This window comes from Capra hircus, chromosome 5 (assembly GCF_001704415.2).
Source record: "Capra hircus breed San Clemente chromosome 5, ASM170441v1, whole genome shotgun sequence".
NCBI classification, from domain to species: domain Eukaryota; kingdom Metazoa; phylum Chordata; class Mammalia; order Artiodactyla; family Bovidae; genus Capra; species Capra hircus.
The window spans coordinates 63,834,934-63,854,369 of NC_030812.1; the positions used below are offsets into that span (position 1 = coordinate 63,834,934).

Consider the following 19,436-nt stretch of genomic DNA (forward strand, 5'->3'; position numbering starts at 1 on the left):
AGTGAGGGTTAGTGATGGTCAGCTGTTAATGACGACGGGCGTGTTTTCTTTTACGATACGCACATTTCTCTTATAAACCTTCACTCAAGACAGCTGATAAACTTCCACACCCACCTATTCACTCAGACACTCCGCCGTTCCCAGAAGGCTCTGGGGACTGGCGCTCCTGCTCCGTCCGCTACTTCCGTTCACGTGATGCACCTAGGCTCCTCCCGGTTTCCAACATGGCGGCTCCCACTAACTCGAGCCGCACGTGAGATAGTCTACTTACGTGGGATCCCGTGTGTGAACCAGTTTTCTTTCTCTACAGCCTGTAGCATCCCTTCGACCCTTCCCGAGATCTTCGCGGGCCGCTGCCCCTCTGCAGCCATGAAGCCAAAGCCGGTTTCCCACAAGACCGAGAACACGTACCGGGTGAGCGAGGGAACTTGCCGGTGGGCCTGATTCTGAGCGGGATTCTAGGAGTACCGTGCTCCGGACCGAGCGGGAGTCTCTTGTCCGGAGGCTCTGGCAAACGAGCTTTCCTTTCTCCTAGCGTAATAAATAATGGGATGGGGAAGGAAGCCGGAACTCCAGACAACCAATTCAGTATCACAGACTAACCGGTTAGGATTTTTTTTTTTTTTTTTGCTCTTTTGTCGTTGAAAATCGAATTGGGGAGGCGGGTCGGTGGCGGAGGTAAGTGACTTACAGCTTCTGGCTGATAGCACCCCTTTCTGTTTGTTTCTAGAGGGTTTCTTTGTTACTCCACAACCGTAGGTCTGTGTATATTTAAAAATACAGTTGGTGAAACGACTTCGCCAGATTCTGTGCTTGCAGTAGGGTATGAATGAAACCTAGCAGTAGATCTAGCGAGGCCACATTGCTGTCTTTTAGCACAGTTTAGCATGGGAATTTGGTTTTACACATTTTGCAAATATAGAAATATTTCATTTTCTTCCTATAGTAGTGCAGTGCATTTGTTTAACGCTCATTCAGTTTGTTTAAAGTTGTCTTTTGTGATTCATCAGTGATGTCTACTTATAGTTGTAAAACTCAGTTATACATTTTATGATTGATTAAAATACAAGTCTGAAATTGAAAGTAAAGCTTATCATCATTTCTAATGATAGAACATGAGGTGGCGTATGGAAGCTTTAAACTTTATACTTTCACAAGGAAATTGTCAACATGATTATATAGCACTAAAACAGATATTCAAGATGTGAAACGTATAAAATGATAATGTTTTTTAAATATACTCCTCCCCTTCAGTTTCTTACATTTGCTGAGCGACTGGGGAATGTGAATATCGACATTATTCACCGGATTGATAGAACTGCAAGCTATGAGGAGGTAAGAGAATGTTAAATTAGCTGATCTTCAAGTACTCATAGTTGGTTTTTCAGTCTGAGACTTGAATTATTTCTCAAGCCATTCTTTTATGAACCTGAAATGCATTAGACCTGTGCTGTCTCAAACAGTAGCCACACTTGACAGATTAGATAGAATTAAATAAAAAATTCTAGTGCTCAGTAGCTATATGTGGCCAGTTGCTACCATGTTGACCAAATGCAGATATGGAACATTTTCATCATTGCAAAAGTTCTATTGGATGATGTTAGAAAATTGACTGGATTCTCAGGTGGCCTCTGACTCCAGTCTCTTCCTTCCCTTGTGCATTCTGAGCCCCGCTGCAGATCTGTATTCCTGAAACTACAGTTTTAAAGAGATTTTGAGCAAGTTACTTTACTGGGGCTTAGTTTCCTCCTTTATTTAAAAAACGGGGGGCTTGACCATATAACTTTTTTACGTTTCTGACCATGCTATAATTCAGCCATAACTCTATTCAAATATCACTGCATCATTTCTCTGCCATAATTTTTATAACATGCATCAACTTGGGATTCAACCTCAGTTTTTACAGCTTTTCACTTGACTCTAGTCAGGCTCTGCTCACTGTCACTTTGAATGCCTTGTCTGTAATATGTGAATTCAGCTAAGTGATGTTATCTAGGTAGGCACATAATCCTTTGAGAGCTCACAGTGAAGGGAGCCTAACCAAGATTCTTTAGGGGTGTAAAGTGAGGTATCAAAAAAGATTAAGTAGACAAGTGTTACATGAATTGAGTCTTGTTTCTGCGGGTTTTAGCATGGCAAAGAAAGCAGGAAAGGCTGATTCAGGCTGAGGAAGAAACCTTTATAAAGGAATAGAGGCTAAGGAGGGCATGTCACATTCAAGAACCTGCAGAGCATTTTGGTATGCTTATAATTGGATGTGGGATGTTTGTGTTGATGGTAACTGTGAATGGGTGAAAGGGGTAGCTGGTGGAAGATAATGCTGAAGGGATAATTAAGGACCATGAAAACCTTCATATCCAGCTAAGTTTGAATTTATCCTGAAACTATGGGAAATCATTCTAGGATTATAAGGCAGGGGAGTGTGTGACATGATCCAAGTGTAAGTTTTAGATCTCTTTGGCTTTAATGTGGAGGAAAGAGCACAACTGGAGTCAGGGCAACCATTTTTGATGATTTGGTAGTCATCTAAGTAAGAACTTTAGTTTCATATAAATATGTACAAACACTTAAAGAGGTTTTCTTTTTTTCCTCTTAAGAAAAATTGGTTCCTACCATATTCCTCCCTATAAAACCTGCTTTTCTCACTTTGAAAGAATACTGTCAACATCCTTCTAATTCAGTAATAGATATAATTTTTGACACATGGTATATCTTATTATGTGTAGACCATGAGGTATATGCCAACCATTTTCCTATTGTTGGATATTTAGGCTTTTTTCTATTACCCGCCCCCCACAATAAAGCTGAATGAACATCTTTATACTTATAAAATCACAAATTTTATAAGAAAATCTCCAAAAATGGAATCACTGGGTTAAAGGACATACCTGTTTTTAATTTTAATAGAAATGCCAGATTACTTCTCTGTAATAGTGTAGCAATTCATTTTTCCAAAAGCAGAATGAAAGAACTGTAAGAGTCAACATTTTTCCTGGCTTAAAATTGTGAAAAAAATAAATTTTTTTAAAAAATGTGACTACTGCATATGTTTAAATTTGCTGCCCGTATTGTATCCCTGATTGCTTTTTAAGGTGTGTTAGTTAATGCCCTTTTCTAAAAAAAAAAAAACTAAGGATTTTTTTCAACTGTTGTCTATCATCATTGTCTTAAAATATTAATGTATCTTTATTCTTATTTACCTTGATTATAGTTTTTCTTTGAGTTGTCTGATTGATGGACTGCTTTAATCTTGGCAGGAAGTTGAAACCTACTTTTTTGAGGGTCTGCTGAAGTGGAGAGAATTGAACCTGACGGAACACTTTGGTATTTTCTGTTTTTTTTCTATTTTATTCACCTGTCATTTGCACTGAATATGATCAAAACAGCTAAAGAGTGGTGTGATGGAAAAGTAGAATTTTTTTTTTCCTCTACCCAGGGAAATTTTACAAAGAGGTTATTGACAAATGCCAGTCATTCAATCAGCTGGTATACCATCAAAATGAGATAGTTCAGAGTTTGAAGACTCATCTGCAAATCAAGAACAGTTACGCCTATCAGCCCCTTTTGGAGTAAGTAGCATGATGAGAGAAAGGTGACATTTATCTGAATTTTAAGAAAGGTTGCTTTATAGCTACATGTGCTTTAGATCTAGTGTTTGTAATGTAGAAGGAAGGATTTACCTTTGTTGTTGTTAGATTAAAATATTGGTATATTACTGTAAAGCAGAATCTTAAGGATATGTACTCTTTTGCTTTCTCTACTTTTATAAGAACCTGATTTTTGACAGTTTTGGAACGATTGACCGTAACTTGTGATAGTGTATCTTCTTGCTCTAGCCTGATTTCTTTGCTCAACTCTTAAAACATGAAAAATTTTATACTTCTTTTGAGACTTGGTTTAGAAGGTTCAATTAACCTTTTCATCATAGGCGATTGGTTATCATTTGTGAACTAGATTTGTAGTGTTTGGTTTTTAATCTTCATGTCTCAGAATCAGTTACCTTCTTTATTTTTTTCATCCAGTTTGGTTGTACAGTTGGCACGAGATCTGCAGACAGACTTCTATCCCCATTTTCAGGATTTTTTTCTGACCATCACCTCAATCCTGGAGACTCAGGACACGGAGTTGTTAGAGTGGGCTTTCACCTCTCTGTCATACCTGTACAAGTACCTTTGGAGACTGATGGTGAAAGACATGTCCAATATATACAGGTAACCCTTTTCTCTCATACACATTTTTCTTTTTTTCCTCTTTTTTTTTAGCTTTAAAATTTTATTTTGTATATAATTCAGTGCTATTTAGTAAATTTATAAAGTTATGCAACGATCACCACAATCCAGTTTAAGAATGTTTCCCTCATCTCCAAAAGATTTCTCATGCCCTTCTGCAGTCAGTCCTGCTCCCCATCTGTATCACTTTGAGAGCAAAAGCAATATGCACTTGTCGAACAAAAGATTTCCTCTGTGGAAACAACTGTGTGCTCGAAGCCCCTCAGAAGAGTGATCCTCTTCTACAGTGATAGTTCTTAGCGTTTAAGTTGTGTGAAGTTTTTATCTTTTGGTCAAGGGAGGTTTTTATTTTTTTAGTTTTTGGCTACGCTGGCTCTTTGTTATTGCACACAAGCTTTCTCCAGTTGTGGCAAACAGGCGCTGCTGTCTAGTTTCAGTGCGTGGAGCCCAGGCTGTAGGTGCATGGGCTTCAGGAGTTGCGGCACAGGGGCTCAGTTGCTCCATAGCACATGGAATCTTCCCGGATCAGAAATCGAACCCATGTTCCCTACTTTGGCAGGCAGATTCTTTATCCATTACTCCGCCAGGGAAGTCCAGGCAGTTTTTGCTAATACTGACAACAGCCAGTCCTAGAATTTTTATGTCTGTTACCTTCAATCTTCCATTTGACATGTGAGTGTCATGTAATCAAATGAGATTTTAAACTGCTTATTTTATTATACCTTCCTTGCATTCCTTGCATAGTGTTAAGAACATAATTGACATGTACTATTAATGCATCTTTATTAAAATGATTAATTAAATATCTTATTTTCTCATTTATAGCATGTATAGTACACTTCTGGCTCATAAAAAGCTACATATAAGAAATTTTGCTGCTGAAAGCTTTACTTTTTTGATGAGAAAGGTTAGTTTGATAATTATATGTTTATTGCTCATTAATCCTCAAGAATCTGATGAACAGAAGGCGATATCTTTTGTAATATGGTTATTATGGACTGACATATATATATATAAAAATGGAAACCAGTTACTGTTTTGAGGTTATCTCATTGTTGTTTTTGCTTACTAATGTGAAATAATTTGGTTGTTTCTTTTATTATTATATGGCGTATATACATTCTCTGATTCACGTCAGTCTGTACATGAGCAGTGAGATTAACAGGGATTTTTATAATAGTTTCCTGTAAGCAACTGGTTGTATAGTGTCATTTGTTTTTGTTTTTATAATAAAATCATTGCTATTAAATTTCTTTCATACTCAGAATGTTGCTTATATAGTTTTTCTTGGTACATACCTTCATATTATACCAATGAATTAATCACTTCTGTGTAACATTAAAAATGTTATTGTACTCTCGCAGTAGTTTGAAATCATTGCAAGTGTCTCTTCTTTTCAGAATTTTTTTCCTTATTACATTTAAATATAAATCTGTAGAATAGCAAATAATAATTCTTCTTTTGGATATGTTTATGTTGTAAATGCAGTTTTCCATTTGCATTTTGTGTTTTAGGTTTCTGATAAAAATGCACTTTTCAATTTAATGTTTCTTGATCTTGATGAACATCCAGAAAAAGCAGAAGGCGTTGGACAGTTGCTATTTGAAATGTGCAAAGGAGTTAGAAATATGTTTCACTCTTGCACAGAGAAGGTAAATAAGCTAGAGGAGTTCTTGAGTCTTTGTGAAAAGGATTAAAAAGGAAATGGATGAGATCCACAGGTGATTCAGAGAGAGGATTACGTAGAATAAATAGAAAACATTTGGGGAGCATTAGGGCTTTAAAAGCAGTGCTTACCTAATATAGGCCCTGGATTATTAGGTATTTCTCATGTAAAAAATCACTGCTCTCTTTTTCATCCTGCATGCTGGAAGGTAAGAAAATTGATCAGTGAGTGAGGTTGACGGGGGGGTGGGCAGTTGTATGATAAAATTCCTAATCCTAGTTTTGAAATTGTTTTGGGACACATTTAACCACCAAAACTGTCATATCCTTGATTATCCTGAATCAGATTTTAAGATAGCTTGATCAGAGTGGAGAATAATCAAGAGTAACAGTGTAGTACTTGAGACTAAGAGTGTACACATTCATTTTCATGACTCTTGGATTTCCACAGGCAATAAAGCTAATTTTGCAAAAGCTCGGACCAGTTACAGAAACAGAAGCTCAACTTCCATGGATTTTAGTTGGAGAAACACTCAAAAACATGGTCAAATCCACTGCACTCTATATCTACAAGGAACATTTTGGAATATTCTTTGAATGTTTGCAAGTGAGTTGTGGTTTTTAAGTATTTGTGTGTAACTAGGAGTCCAGGAGTTGATTGCTGTTGTTCTTAGCTCAGCGGATTGCTGCTGGAGATTATATTCTATAATTGTTGTTACCATAATTTTACACACTTTCTAGGATTTTCCTTCCCTCTACCCCCTGTACTGATACTTCTACTTGCTTTCAATATCTTGAGATGCATGCAATAGAGCATAGTGGTTAAGAGCGCAGGCTTCGGAGCCAGATGGCCTCTTTGCATGCTGGCTTTGTCACTTACTGCTCCTGTGACTTGGGAAAGTCATTTAAGTGTCTAGTCCTCATTCTTTTCATCTGGTAACTAAGAGTAATAGTATTCTCTACCTGTGAGGATGGTGAGGAAATACTTGTTAAGAACTTGAAACAGTGCACTCAGAAACGTTGTTGGTTATGTCTGTGGCCACACCACCCTGAACTCACCCAATCTCATCTGATCTCAGAAGCTAAGCAGGGTCAGCCCTGGTTAGTACTTGGATGGGAGTAACAGTCATGGTTATCATTAGTGACTCCCAGTAAAGGTGTCTTTTTCTTTCAAAGCAAAAGAGTGTGAAAATTTGAGTGGCTTCACATAATATTTTCATTAACAGATGAGTTTGATAGTTGATAGTTTTTCTCTCTTAAATTCTTCATTTGCAGGAATCACTCCTGGACCTACATACAAAAGTAACCGAAACTAACTGTGGTGAAAGTTCTGAACAGATTAAAAGGTTGTTAGAAACATACCTGATACTTGTAAAACATGGAAATGGATCAAAGATAACCAAACCTGTAGATGTTTGTAAAGTAAGTTCCCAACTTAGTTTGCTTATAGCATGTTTGTTAGAAGCTGACTGCTAAGTGTTCATTGTTTTCCCTTTTGTTTTATAGGTCTTGTCGCAAACATTACAAACAGCCCATCTCTCTGCATCTTGCCGGGAGACACTCTTGGATGTAGTTTCTGCTTTGATCCTAGGCGAAAATGTTTCCTTGCCAGAGACCCTCATTAGAGAAACCATAGAAAAAGTAATTTACTTAAGCAAATATTAATCGAGTAGTTAATATTATGTTTAGCACTGAGTAAGCCTTTAGGGGAATACCAGTGAAGCCTGGCAAAGGCTCTGCCTTCAGGGAATTTATAATCTTGTTAAGGAAATGTGAATCACATGCTGTATTGGAAATAAAACAAATGTGATAAAAGCTAAATCTGCTCAGCAAATATTCACCTGACCAAATATTTACTTAACCAAGTGAAGGCTATGGACTAGATATGATAGGATGGACAGTTTTTTGTGTTTTTTTTTGCCTGTGATTTTTTTGTCAGGGAGGTGGTGTCTTGGTGAAAGTGAAGTCGCTCAGTCATGTCCGACTCTTTGCGACCCCGTGAGCTGTAGCCCACCAGGCTCCTCTGTCCATGGGATTCTCCAGGCAAGAATACTGGAGTGGGTTGCCATTTCCTTCTCCAGGGGATCTTCCCAACCCAGGGTTCGAACCCAGGTCTCCTGCATGGCAGGCAGATAGATGCTTTAACCTCTGAGCGTCTTGGTAGTATATAGTTAAAATCTGTTGAATCAGTCTGTCAGCATTTGTGTCACATTGAACTCTGGGAGTTGGTGATGGACAGGGAGGCCTGGCGTGCCGCAGTTCATGGGGTCGCAAAGAGTTGGACACGACTGAGCGACTGAAGTGAAACTTAAAGGTTAATTCTATCTGGGATTGTGGAACAGTAAACGCTTTTCAACGGATTTATATTTTGGATAGTCCTTAAAGGTTAAATATCAGTCTGCCAGTCAGAGAAGGAATTAAAAACTCTAGGAGAGAGAAGAACAAAGATGTGTTCAAAAATGTATGGGCCGTGGGCACAGGAAGTGTGATATATATCACTAAGGCTCTGCTTGGCTTTGAAAAATTAGGTTGGATTTTTTCCCTCTGCAAGTAGTGGACGGTCCTGAAAAAACGATAAACGGGGAAATGAATGAGATTGGCATCTTAGTGAGTTAAGAAGATGAATTGGAGGGAGGTGGGACTGAAAGTAAAAATCAGTTAGGTTCTTTGTAGGGCAGCAGTGTAAAGTTACAAAGAAGGTATAAAGTGTTGCTTGCCCTTTTATGTTTCTGTGTAGCTGGGAAAGAATGAGCAGGTCTTAGGCAGAGCACCTGTGTTAATCGCTGGAAGTACAGTGCCCTTCGAATCTGTAAGTCCCTTTGGAGAAGGCTGAGCACATAGAATGCTGCTGGGAGTGTGCCCACCATTCCTTTACTTGAGTAGTTCCTTTCCTGTGGAGGGGGGCCCAGTGCCTGGGCTCACACCTGGCAGTGACAGATTCAGCAGTCCAGTTCTTCTTGCTTCCCATGACTACTTTAACTTGTATTGAGCATCCCACTACTTCCTCCTTGCAAGCTAGAGGGCCTTGAAGATTTGGGATGTTTTTATTTTCAGGAATGGGAGAGTACTCTTTGTACTTACATTAGTATTCTTTGCCACAGATTTTTGAAAGCAACTTTGAAAGACGCTTAATTTTGGATTTTTCAGAAGTCATGTTTGGTATGAAGCAGTTTGAGCAGGTGAGTGAGATTATTAAGTCTTGGATTTGACTCTGTCATGATGAAAACAATCAATTTAAAAAATCCTGTGATTTTTGTGTTTTGAAAGGAAAAGGATATGATGTTTTTAATTCTTTTTTTTGAAGCAATTATATTCCAGTTCTAGGTCACATGTGAAACTTTATTCCACATGCTAAGCATTTTCAGTTATAATAGGTAACCAATTTGGTTTTAGTAATCTGTTAGGAAGTTATAGCCTGTAGTGGTGGCCTAGAAGGTAAAGAATCTACCTGCTGTGTGGAAGGCCTGTGTTCAGTCCCTGGGTTGGGAAGATCCCCTGGAGAAGGGAATGGCTACCCACTCTAGTAGCCTGGAGAATCCCACGGACAGAAGAGCCTGGCTTGCTATAGTCCTTGGGGTCACAAAGAGTTGGACACAACTGAGCGACAAACACTTACACTCTTCACTTAGGAAGTTATAAAACAATGTGTCGTCAAATCCTGAGTTTATCTTTCCCCCTCACCCCCATCGAACATTTGCCACTCCTTAAAACTGGTGATCCTACTATGTACTGCATAGAAATCTATCTCTTCACTCGTTTTCCCCTTTAGTCTTTAATAATATATATTTTTGGTTGTCTCAAAAAAAAAACAAAAACAAAAACACCACTTCTTTAGACATGTCCTAGCTCTGTTCTTTCCTGCCCAGTGAGGACCCTTTATAGCCCTCTCATTTTCTTGGCAGCTGCATCTTTTCCGTCTCTGTTCCTTTTGGTCTTTTTTTAAAAATAATTTATTTTTATCAGAGTATCCTATGCATGTAGTTTGAAAGGTCACACAGGGCTAAAAAACAGTTACTAATTCCCACCCCCATCTTCCTTACCAGTAACAAGCACACCTAATGATTTTATTTTAGCTATTTTTTTTCTAATATTTACTTTATATTTTTAAATCATCTGAATATACTGCTTTTCCTTGACATTAATTTGAGTCCTCATCTGTAGGCTTCCTCCTGAGTAGATGGATTCTTTTTCTTTTATACGACTCTTCTCAGTAGAGAGTTAACATCACAAATTTTGGTTGAGGTCATATTCAGTACTTCTTTTAAGCAAGGAGTATTTTATATTTACATTTCCTTTTTTGTATACCCTTTCATCTTTTTTCCAGTTGCCTCATTTTTTTAAAAACTGGAAATTGCTTCTTTAAAATTGTTTGTCAGCGAGCCTTCCAGCAGCCTCGTAGAATGCCTTTCACACAGCAAACTAGCAGATCATTTAACAGATCTTTCCTCTTCTGGAGACAGTCTTCCCAGAGCCGTTTAACTCTGAACGGGTTGCTTTCTCTGCCCACTGCACAGATGCCATACTGGGACTTGCCTATTTCCTGGGTCCCATGTCTTTCTCTTGCTATAGCTTGCATTCTTACATTGTAGTTTACTTTCTTATTTTGATGAAACACGTTCTCCAGAGGTTCCTGAGAAAAGGTGAACGGTAGTAAGATTTTGAGCTTTAGTCCGTCTGAAAGTGTCGTGTCTCCTCACTCTACACTGCCAGTACCCCAGGTATAGCATTTTGGGTTCTTCCTCAGTTTTTCAGGCCTTGCTCCATTGTCTTCTTGCCTCCTTTGCTCCTGTGGAGAGATCTGGTATCTTTGTTTATAATCTCTTTTTCTTTGTGGAAGTGTTAGGATATTCTCTTCATTAGATGTTCTGAAATTTACATCTGTTAATAAGTGTGATTTCCTTTTTTATTTTTAGCTTTTCCTACCCAGCTTTCTCTTGTATATTGAGAATTGCTTCCTGACGAATGATGCTGCAGTCAGAGATGAAGCTCTGGCCATTTTGGCCAAGCTCATTCTTAACAAAGCAGCACCTCCCACCGCTGGCTCCATGGCGATTGAGAAGTACCCTCTGCTTTTCTCCCAGCAGACGGTGGGGTAAGTTCTAAAATCCCAATTTCTTATATTCTCGGTAGGGTTACCCATTTAAAAATAATGCATTCAGAATATTGTAAAAACTGAAGATCTACATGTATTAACTGGAAAAATGTCTCTGATATATTGTTACATGAAAAAAAATAAGTTGTAGGAGAGTACATCTAATACCATCACATATTGTAAAGTTAGAATCTAAAGTATATATAAGCATAGGAACACATGTGGAATGGTACAAAAACAGGTTAAGTTGTTAACTTCAGGAAGATGGTAAGTGGAAGAAAGAAGTCACTATTAATTTTCTTAACCTTTTATTTTAAAACGATTATATATTCATGTGTGGTCATAATAAACAGAACAGAGAGGTTCCATATACCTTTCCTGTAGTTTCCCCGCAGTGGCAACATCTTACATAAACTTATTTCAATATCACAGCCAGAAAATTGACATCAGTACAATCCACCAACCTTATTCAGATTTACCAGTTTTACATCACTCATCTGTGTGTGTAAATGTACATGGATATATAGTTTTGTGCAGGTTTATCATGTCTATTCACAGCCACCACCAGAGTCGAGATACAGAGCTGTTCCCTCACTGCAAGGATCTCTGATGCTACTTTCAGTAGCCACAGTCACCCTGCGGCTCTGCATTCCAACCCTAACTCTTGGCAACTACTAATCTTACACTCTGTTTTTACACTTTTGTCATTTCAAGAATATTATATACATGAAATTATACTGTACAGCGTTGGAGATTGACTTTTCCACACAACATAATTCCCTTGAGACCTATCTAAGTTTTGTGCATCAGTAACCCGTTATTTTTTGAACATTTTTTTGTGTGTTGTTCCTGAGTAGTATTCCAAGGTAATGGATGGAGCAGTCTGTTCAGTCATTCACTTGTTGAAAGATATTTATGCCATTCCTAGTTTTTGGCTATTATGAATAATGCTCTTATTAACATTCATGTACATAGCTTTCCATTTCTCTGAGATAAATCCCTAAAAGCAGACTTGTTGGATGATGTGATAAGGGCATGTTCAGGTTGATAAGCTGTCAAGTAGTTTTGCAGAATGGTAGTGCGGTTTTATATTCCCACCAGCAGTATAGGTGATCCAGTTTCTCTGCATCCTCACCAGCATTTGATATTATCACTAATTTTTTGGTTTTGCCAGTCCGATAGGATGTAGTGATATCTTATGGTGGTTTTAATTTGCATTTCCCTAGTGGCTGAGGATGTTGATTTGCTTATTTGCCAGCTGCATATCGTCTTTAGTGAAATATATGTTCATTTCCTTGATCCATTTTCTAACTTGATTGTTTCTTTATTGTTGAGTTTCAAGAATGCTTTATATACTCTGATGTAAATCCTTCCACCTGCTTTGTAAGTATTTTCTCCCAGTCTGTAGCTTATCTTCCTTCACTTAAGATTTTTCACAGATCAGAAGTTTTAAATTTTGATGAGGTCCAGTTTATCAACTTTTCCTTTTATGGATAATGCTTTTGATGTCGAGTCTAAGAACTTTTTTCCTAGCTATAGTTCTCAAGTATTTCCTCCTATTTTTCTTAAAGTCTTATTATTTTATGTTTTACATTTAAGTCCATGATCCATTTTGAGTTAATTTTTCTATAAGGTGTGAAGTTTAGATCAAGTTTCCTTTTTTGCCTCTAAATGTCCACTGCTCTGGCAACATTTGTTGAAAAGGCTATTCTTTCTCATTGAACTACTTTTGCATCTGTGTCAAAAATCAACTGGACATTAATGTGTGGGACTTTCTGGCTGTCTCTTCTGTTCCATTGATCTATGTGTCTCTTCTCTGATGCCACACTGTCTTATTACTACAGTAAAATGAATCAGGAAATCTTATATCCTTCCACTGTGTTCTTCACTTTCAAAATTGCTTCATCTATTCCTGGTCCTTTCTTCTGTATAAATTTTAGAAGAAACTTGCCTATGTCTACAAAAAAATCCTTGCTGGGATTTTGTTCTGAATTATATTAAATCTGAAGGTCAGTTTGGAGAGACTTGACAACTCCCTAAAGATACACAAAACTGTTACCTTTATTTGTGTCAGAAGGATGGTAAGAGGAAGAAAGATGTGATTATTAGCTTTTAGATTATACACTTTTGCATTGTTTGAATTGTTAAAAGGGCTGTGGATTACTTTCTCAGTTTTATTAAAAATGATACATACTCTTTGGAAGTTAAAGCAAAGTTTATGTAGTTATTTGAAAGGATTCTGCTTACTATTTTTCAAATAGAAATTATCATTCCTAATAAATGGAAGCATATTAACTTAAAGCAAGTGCCACAGATTCTGTGTTTTCTTTCTGTAAGAAAACTTCCATCACTAAGAAAATTTCTGTCACCCTGTAGAATAACTTGTCTTTGTCTGAATATTTCTGGTCACACTTCATCCACAAATTTATAGTGGAAATTAAAGAAGATAATAGATGTGAAAAGAGTCTTCCGAAGATAAATGTATTCTGTCATTTGACAGATGCTTATCATATCAGGTACTGTTCTAGGCACTGGGATATAATAATGAAAAAGGGCTTCTTTGGAGGAGATGACACTCTCTGTGGGGCAAGCTTTTGAGGCAGGTAAATAGAATAATTTTAGATAGTGATAAAGGAAAAATAAAACAGGGTGTCGAGAGAGAGTAGATAGAGAACAGCACTAGTCCTGTCTGGAGAGGGGACTTTTGGTCCAATTGTAATGGTAGAAGGATCCAGCCTGGCAGAGAAAGGCTGGGTGAAAGGTTTTCCAGACAGAGAGGAGAGTTCCTGCTAAGACCGTAGGATTGGAATAAGCGTGTATGTTTGAGGAACTAAAGGAACGCCTGTGCAGGTAAAGAGCATCGAGAAAGGAAGAGAGTGGAAGTAGAGGAAGTGAGAGGAGGAGACAAGAGTCAATCACCCAGGGCCTTACAGGATGAGGTCAGAATTATGGATTTTATCAGAGGAGCTCATTGGCAGGTGTGATAAAGCAGGGGGATGACATAGCAACTAATGACTTACCTTTATAAATCATCTCATTTTTTTTTTGTTTGTAAGTTTTCTTGCAGGTTATGAGTCATGGTTAGTACTAGAAAGACTGTATAAACAAGTTCTAGAACAACTTTTAGAAATTACCAATAAAATTAACTTGATTTTTATCTACTGTAGTTTCCAAGCATTCAGTGTCCTGATAAGTATGAAACAAAACAGAGTACAACTTTTTCATTAACTTTAAAGATAAAAAGATACAGGAATAAAAACCTGATATTCTACTTCAATTTCATAACAAGTTTACCAGACTGGTCATGGAAGGATAAATTATAATAGATCATTTTATTTATTGTTTCTTTGACTTTTCTTTCTGTTAGATTCTGTCTTTGAAATGAGACTGAGGTAGAGTAATACTGCCAAAGTAACAGGTACCTAAAACTGAGTGTCATGTCAGAAAATATCATTGAGTAAACACTTACCAGATTAAAGCAGCAGAGGAAGTAACTTCTAATACTGTCTGAGCCACCAGGGAAGCCCCTTAATCATTTTATCATGTTAAAAAGGAAAGAGGGGGATGGAAGAAGTCAGTTCATACAATAAATTACCTTAAACACTTGTCCATCAGTAGTTCAAATTCAGAAATAATACCTAAAACTGGAAGAGACTTGCTTTGCAAGTTATGAAGCAAATTAAAATAGAAAAAGCAGAACCAACGGGTTTGAAAAACCTTGTCACTGAAAATCAGTGAATGAGTCATATTTGTTTAGTTATTTGTATTCAACCATCAGTACCAATTCCCTCCTCCCTGCTAATCTCCACACATGGAAAGGAACCAATTTTTAAAAATTAATTGAAGTATAGTTTCACAGTGTTGTTAGTTTCTACTGTACAGCAAAGTGAATCAGCTGTATGTGTACATATATTCCCTCTTTTTTGGTTTTCTTTCCTAATTAGGTCACTGCAGAGTGCTGAGTAGAGTTCCTTATGCTATACAGTAGGTTCTCCCTAGTTGTCTATTTTATACATAGTATCAGTGGAGGAACCAATTTTATTTCGAGCTTCAGAGGGCAAAAGCAATTACCTCCTTTTCTTATTTTAAGTATTCATCTTTTCTTCTCTCAGATCCTATATAAGGCAGAAGACGACGAAATCCAAGGGAGGAAAGGAACAGATCTCGGTGTTGGACCATCTTTTATCTATAATTCAGTCACCCCCGAATCAAGATACTACTTACCTTTCATGTTCTTGGGCGGCCCTTGTCGTGTTACCTCATATTAGGTGAGAAAATCAACTGTGTTTAATTGTGAAAAGTATTTTAGCAAACTGATGAAAATATTTAGTAGTCATTTTTTTGCTGTTTCATGAGAAAGTTGTTGCATGCCAGTTTGAGTGTTTCCCTTTTTCTCTCCGCTTCTTGGACAGGCCCCTGGAGAAGGAGAAGGTGACACCACTAGTCACCGGCTTCATTGAGTCCCTCTTCATGACTGTTGACAGAGGGAGCTTTGGAAAAGGTCAGTTACAATCACCATTTGTTCTCTTGTCTGTCTTTCTGGCACACCCAGAGGAACTGTAAACACATGGGTACCAGAGAATAGTACCGGCATTATATTCTGGCAGAACCCCCCGAGTGTAAATAGGGAAGAAAGAGGCTGAGATGTAATTACAAGATTACCACCTCGTAATGTGGTGACCAGGTCAGGATGGTCTGAACATTTGCCTGAGTCCAAAGGTAAAGCAGCAGAATGCTACTACTGTCAAAGAAATGAGATACAACTTTGAGTACCAGCTTGTGTCTTATTCGCGTCTTCTATGCCCAGTCCAGCCCCAGTGTACACTTGTCCCCCAGCATTTACTTATTCTGGGCAAGACACTCTCTTGTACCCCCTCCAGCTGCCCTTATGTATGTGTCCCTTCTGCCTGGAGTCCTTTCTGGGTCTGTCATCATTCAGTGAACTCCTAGCTTTCAAAGCAACTCCAGCACAGTATCTCTAAGAAGGCCTTTGACTCATCCAGGCAGAATAAGATTGCCCTGTCCCAAACACCATTCGTGTTGTATACGTGTCCATCTCTCCCTACTCCCTGATAACAGCAGTTTAAAAGTAGGCATTTTGATTAAAAGAAGGTAAGTATTAAAATTTTGCTACAATTAAAAAATAAAAGGTATTTTGTTTTATTCTAGCTCAGTATTTTTTGTTCCTAATCTGTATATATGGTAGTCACTCATTTAAATATTAATGTACTAGGTTCTGTGTTTAGTATCTGTTTAGATACTAAGCAGACATGTTTAGAGAATTTCCAGTGCTCTGTAGCCACGTGTGGCTAGTGACTGCCATATGGGATTGTGGCTACACATTGGCACATTTATAGAGCATTTCTACCGTTGCAGAAAGTTCTATTGGATAGCTTTGTTCTAAGGCTAGAGCAGAGGTCAGCCATTTTTTTGTAGCCACACGGTCAAGATTTTAGCTTTTGTGGGCCACGTTCAGTCTTCAGTCTTTGTGGCATATTCTGTTTATTTGTTGTTTTAAACAACCTTTTAAAAATGGGAAAAGCATTCTCATTTTGTTGCCCATATAAAACCAGACTACCTACAAAATCTGACTTGTGGGTCATAGTTTGCCAACCTTTGATCTAGGATTAGATGATTATCTAACTAACATAAATGGAGTGGATTGTGTGATTTCTTACAAATTGGAGTCATAAAATCAACTTGAGTTTTATACAAAGATAATTTCTTAGCTTTTAGAAAGTCTAAGTCTGTTCTCCTCAAAAGTTCTAATTTTGATAATGCTAGTCAGTAGAACCATTGAATTTTCTCATCTCAGTTGAAGGAAACATACATTTTTACTCTATTTCTGAATATATTTTTCTTTTAAGAAAGTAAAAGACTGGAAACCTCTTTCAGTTCCTTTCTGTTATATTCTGACATTTGACAGAAAATCCTTCAGAAGGCACAGATTCACTTTAATTCAGGAACTGTATGATAGTTATTGTATCAAAGAAATAAATAATGTGGTCTCTCCTATTTTCCTGCCTTTAGGAAACTTATTTGTTCTTTGTCAAGCTGTAAATACTCTGCTAGGTTTGGAAGAATCTTCCGAACTTCTTCGTTTGGTTCCTGTGGAACGTGTGAAGAACTTAGTGTTGTGAGTAGACGTACCTTCCATTCAGCTTAATGGTGAATCAGATATAAAGGCGTCTGTGTTTGTGAAATCTTGGGTCTATTTTTTACCTGAGCTGTATTCACATAGCAAATTTATTATCGATTTAAATACTTCAGTTAAAATAAGAACATTTCAGATACAGTCTTTAAATGATTCATCTTTGTACAAGGTATTGTACTGTGCATGTAGATTTATAGTACAACAGAGTATTGTGGGTAGATAATGTCAGTCGCATGACATTGCACAGTGGTTCCAGCATATACAGTTCTGCTGCTTTCACCATCTTTCTCAGCTTTACACATTTAGCAAACTCCACTGTGGTCCTTCACTATATACCAGACAATTCAGTTTTTGGTCTCTTAAGTTTATTTTTATTTGAGTCGTAACACAGGGCCATTACTCAGAGCCATTCAGTTTAGTGCCCCTTCTAAAGATCAGGCCGTTTGAAAATCTTGTAGTTTGCTTCCGTTTCCGGAGTCTAATCCAATTTATCTCCATGCTTTTAAAAATATATTTGTTCATTTACTTCATTCAATAAATAGTTATTGCTTTTCTCATATACCAGACCCTATTCTAGGCACTGGGAGACACAGTATATGACACAAAATCCCCTGCTTTCATGGCGCTAACACACTAGCAAGAAGATACACTAAACAAAATAAACAACTGCATATTTTAAAATATGTAGCCTGTTGGACAGTAGTAAAGTTGGGATAGGGCGAGTCTGGAGGTTGGGAACAATAGGATTTTTAACTAGGGGAGTCCTTACGAAGAAGGGGACATGTGAGCAGAATCACAGAAGCAGTGAGGGAGTAAGCCATGGGGATGTCTGGGCCCTGGGGGAGACGTGAGTGCTGGGGCTCCATGCAAGTGCCTGACTAGAGCATCAGGGAGCCACTGTCCCTGAGCGGAGCCAAGAGTAGGTGATAGGAGAGGTGGAGGTGGCAGGCAGAGCTTGACCTCTGGCCATCGCAGGGCTTGGGCCTTTACTCGGGAGTGAAAGGGAAAGCCCGGGTTTTTTTTTTTTTTTTTTGATAGGGGAGTGACTCAGGCTGATGCAGGATCACTCCAGCTGCTATATTGAGAAGAGACTGAAGGAGGATAAAGGAGACCAGTTTGGAGACTTACTGCAATAATACAATCTGGGCAAGGCAGCCCTGTCTCTATTGTTAATTGAATTGCCTTAAATTCCTTTAAGGAGAGAATTTGCTGTCATCCTACTTATCATATTACATATGTTGCCCCCCAACCACTGTTTCTTTAAAATCATCAAACTTCTCACACTGTGTTCTTTAGTGGGAAGAATTTAAGGCATCTGTGGAGGTTTTGAAACAGAAAGGCACTCATAACAGAGTAGGGTTTGTCTGTCCCCTGCAGAAGGCCAGCTGGTCTCCCAGGCAGGTGCTCTTAGCCTCAGAGGCCTGGAAACCTCTAACAGGAATGGATCAGCTTGGAGGGTGGCGGTGAAAGCTCCGGTTGTACAAGTTGTAGGTGAAGGCCTCTGTGCTGGATGTGGGCTGGTTATTGTTAAGCCAGAGGTTTCACAGCCACGACAATATGGATTTGAACCTTGTCTCTACTACTTACCAGCTCAATAGCCTTGAGTTAGTTCATCTCCACTTTATTCTCAGAAAGGAATAGCCGTATTTCCGTCCTAGAGATTGAATCAAACCCTGAGTGCAGTGGTAACTGTGCAAATTGCATTTATTGTATTTTCATTTTCTGCTGATCACTCTTCTGAGTATTTTCTGTGTGTTAATTAATGCAGTCTTCACAACTCCCTGAACTGGAAGTACTGTTCACATGATAAAAGGGAGAACTAAAGCTCTCAAATAAATTCAGGGGCATCCCTCATGGATCAGTGATAAAGAACGTGTCTGCCAATACAGGAGACATGGGTTTGATCCCCTGATTTGGGGACATCCCAAACGCTGTGGAGCAACTAAGCCCGTAAGCCACAGCTACTGAGCCTGTGCTCTGGAGCCTGGGAACTGTAATTATGGAAGCCCGCATGCCCTAGAGCCTATTGCTCCACAAGAGAAGCCACCGTAATGAGAAGCCTGCGCAGCACAACTAGGGTAGACCATTCTCTGCAACTAGAGAAAAGTCCGTGCAATAGTGAAGACCCAGCACAACCCAAAAAACGTTCTTAAGTAAATCCAGAATCCTAGGTGCTCAGTACCCACTGCTGCTATGTTGGGAACCACCATCTCTCATCTGGTGATGACAGTAGCTTCCTAACAAGGTTCCTTGCTTCCATCCTGGCCCTGCTGCTGTCCGTTTTGTACGCATCAAC

General features: G+C 38.4%; 1 protein-coding gene across 1 annotated transcript in view; it reads left to right on the forward strand.

Annotated features, from left to right (window-relative positions):
• UTP20 (UTP20, small subunit processome component) overlaps positions 208 to 19,436 on the forward strand; it is an 86,922-nt gene continuing 67,693 nt past the window's right edge. Inside the window, exons 1-15 of the mRNA XM_005680513.3 lie at positions 208 to 414; positions 1,255 to 1,335; positions 3,258 to 3,324; positions 3,437 to 3,569; positions 4,023 to 4,211; positions 5,055 to 5,136; positions 5,744 to 5,881; positions 6,346 to 6,501; positions 7,170 to 7,316; positions 7,401 to 7,535; positions 8,996 to 9,073; positions 10,808 to 10,986; positions 15,099 to 15,254; positions 15,399 to 15,487; positions 17,017 to 17,122. Coding sequence (XP_005680570.2) covers positions 370 to 414; positions 1,255 to 1,335; positions 3,258 to 3,324; positions 3,437 to 3,569; positions 4,023 to 4,211; positions 5,055 to 5,136; positions 5,744 to 5,881; positions 6,346 to 6,501; positions 7,170 to 7,316; positions 7,401 to 7,535; positions 8,996 to 9,073; positions 10,808 to 10,986; positions 15,099 to 15,254; positions 15,399 to 15,487; positions 17,017 to 17,122 — 1,781 coding nt within the window. The 5' untranslated portion in view covers positions 208 to 369. The remainder of the gene's footprint in view (positions 415 to 1,254; positions 1,336 to 3,257; positions 3,325 to 3,436; positions 3,570 to 4,022; positions 4,212 to 5,054; positions 5,137 to 5,743; positions 5,882 to 6,345; positions 6,502 to 7,169; positions 7,317 to 7,400; positions 7,536 to 8,995; positions 9,074 to 10,807; positions 10,987 to 15,098; positions 15,255 to 15,398; positions 15,488 to 17,016; positions 17,123 to 19,436) is intronic.